Consider the following 2,024-nt stretch of genomic DNA (forward strand, 5'->3'; position numbering starts at 1 on the left):
GGGGAATGTTTGAGAATGTGTTATTTTGACATGAATCTAGTGCCACTTTGTTCCAACGTCCTAGGGAGAAGCCTCTGATGGTGTGTGTGTGTGTGTGTGTGTGTGTGTGTGTGTGTGTGTGTGTGTGTGTGTGTGTGTGTGTGTGTGTGTGTGTGTGTGTGTGTGTGTGTGTGTGTGTGTGTGTGCGTGTATGTTCATCTTATACGTGGTCCTCTGTGGCTCAGTTGGTAGAGCATGGTGCTAACAACGCTTAGGTTGGGGGTTTGATTCCCGTTGGAATCAAACCCGTGTGTGTGTGTGTGTGTGTGTGTGTGTGTGTGTGTGTGTTCGTGTTCATACTGTGTGTGTGTGTATGTGTGTGTTCGTGTTCATACTGTGTGTGTGTGTGTGTTCGTTCGTTCATACTGTGTGTGCGTGTGTGTGTATGTGTTCATACTGTATGTATGTGTGTGTTCATGTTCATACTGTGTGTGTGTGTGTGTGTTCATGTTCATACTGTGTGTGTGCGTGTGTGTGTATGTGTTCATACTGTATGTATGTGTGTGTGTTCATGTTCATACTGTGTGTGTGTGTGTGTTCATGTTCATACTGTGTGTGTGTGTGTGTGTGTGTGTATGTGTTCATACTGTATGTATGTGTGTGTGTTCATGTTCATACTGTGTGTGTGTGTCATGTTCATACTGTGTGTGTGTTCATACTGTGTATGTGTGTGTGTGTGTGTGTGTGTGTGTGTGTGTTCATACTGTATGTGTGTGTGTGTGTGTGTGTGTGTGTTCATACTGTATGTGTGTGTGTGTGTTCATTCATACTGTGTGTGTATGTGTGTGCTCATACTGTGTGTGTGTGTGTCCCCGTCCCAGGCCCGTACTACAACCCGCGGCCCAGACAGAGGATCCCGAGGGACCTGGCGATGTGTGTGACGCCCAGCGGCCAGTTCTACTGCTCCATGTGTAACAGCGGCGCCACCGAGGAGGCCGACTTCCGCCTGCACCTGGAGAGCAAGCAGCACAAGAGCAAGGTGTCAGAGCAGCGGTACCGCTCTGAGATGGAGACGCTGGGGTACACCTAGGAGAGAGGGGGGGGGGGGGGGGGGGGGGGCTTGGGGTAGACCTGGGGAAGGGGGGGTTGGGGGGGCTTGGCGTACACCTAGGAGAGAGGGGGTGGGGGGGGGGCTTGGGGTACACCTAGGAGAGAGGGGGCGTGGGGGGGGGCGCTTGCGGTATACATAGGAGATGGGTGGGGGGTATACATAGGAGAGGAGAAGGGCCCTGGAGTATACGTAGGAGATTGGGGGGTGGTGTACATAGGAGATGGGATGGGGGGGGGGACCTGGGGTAAACCTAGGAGAGGAGAGGGGAGGGGAGGGGGACCTGGGGTATACATAGGAGATAGGGGAGGGGGGGGGGGGCTGTGGTACACCTAGGAGAGGGGTGGCGGGAGGGGGCCTGGGGTATACCTAGGAGATGGGGGGGGCTTGAATCCTGGCCCAATGCCCTGCACTGACCTTGGATGGGTGGGAGAGGACGAGGAAGAGGGTGTGTTTCTGTTCTTCTGCTCTGCTCTTCTATGTGTTCTATATGTATTGTGTGTGTGTGTGTATATATAGGTACACCTATATATGTAAATTATCTTCTGTTTATGTTTTCATTTATATAGCTGTATTTATTTGTATCTATCAAATACATGGTTTCTCTTTTGGGAGTCATCCGTTGACGGACAGTTGAGATGACAAGGGTCTGTATAGTCCGTTTCATAGGTTTTGGCAGTTATTTTATGGACAATAAAAGTTGGAAGAAGTTGAAACTTTCCACAGTCCGTTCGTCCATTTAAACAAGGGTTCGTATCATGTTGCTAGGTTGCATTGTTCTGTTGCTAGGTTGCATTGTTCTGTTGCTAGGTTACTTCAAAAGTCACGCCCCAATTCCACGACTCAAACCGGATAGCAATTTCATACGTAGACGTTTTTATCCATGTTGTTTTTGGATAGTTTTGTGGAATCAGAATTCAGGAATTCTAATTCCATG

At 49.7% G+C, this 2,024-nt stretch overlaps 1 protein-coding gene across 1 annotated transcript in view; it reads left to right on the forward strand.

The window, feature by feature from the left end:
• Positions 1-1,069, forward strand: part of zmat3 (zinc finger, matrin-type 3) — a gene marked incomplete at both ends in the record, with an annotated part of 16,825 nt that extends 15,756 nt beyond the window's left edge. The window contains one exon of the mRNA XM_083694766.1: positions 861-1,069. Coding sequence (XP_083550892.1) covers positions 861-1,069 — 209 coding nt within the window. The remainder of the gene's footprint in view (positions 1-860) is intronic.
• Between the last annotated feature and the right edge of the window lie 955 nt (positions 1,070-2,024).

This window comes from Argentina silus (genome assembly GCF_951799395.1).
Source record: "Argentina silus genome assembly, chromosome: X".
Classification (NCBI taxonomy): domain Eukaryota; kingdom Metazoa; phylum Chordata; class Actinopteri; order Argentiniformes; family Argentinidae; genus Argentina; species Argentina silus.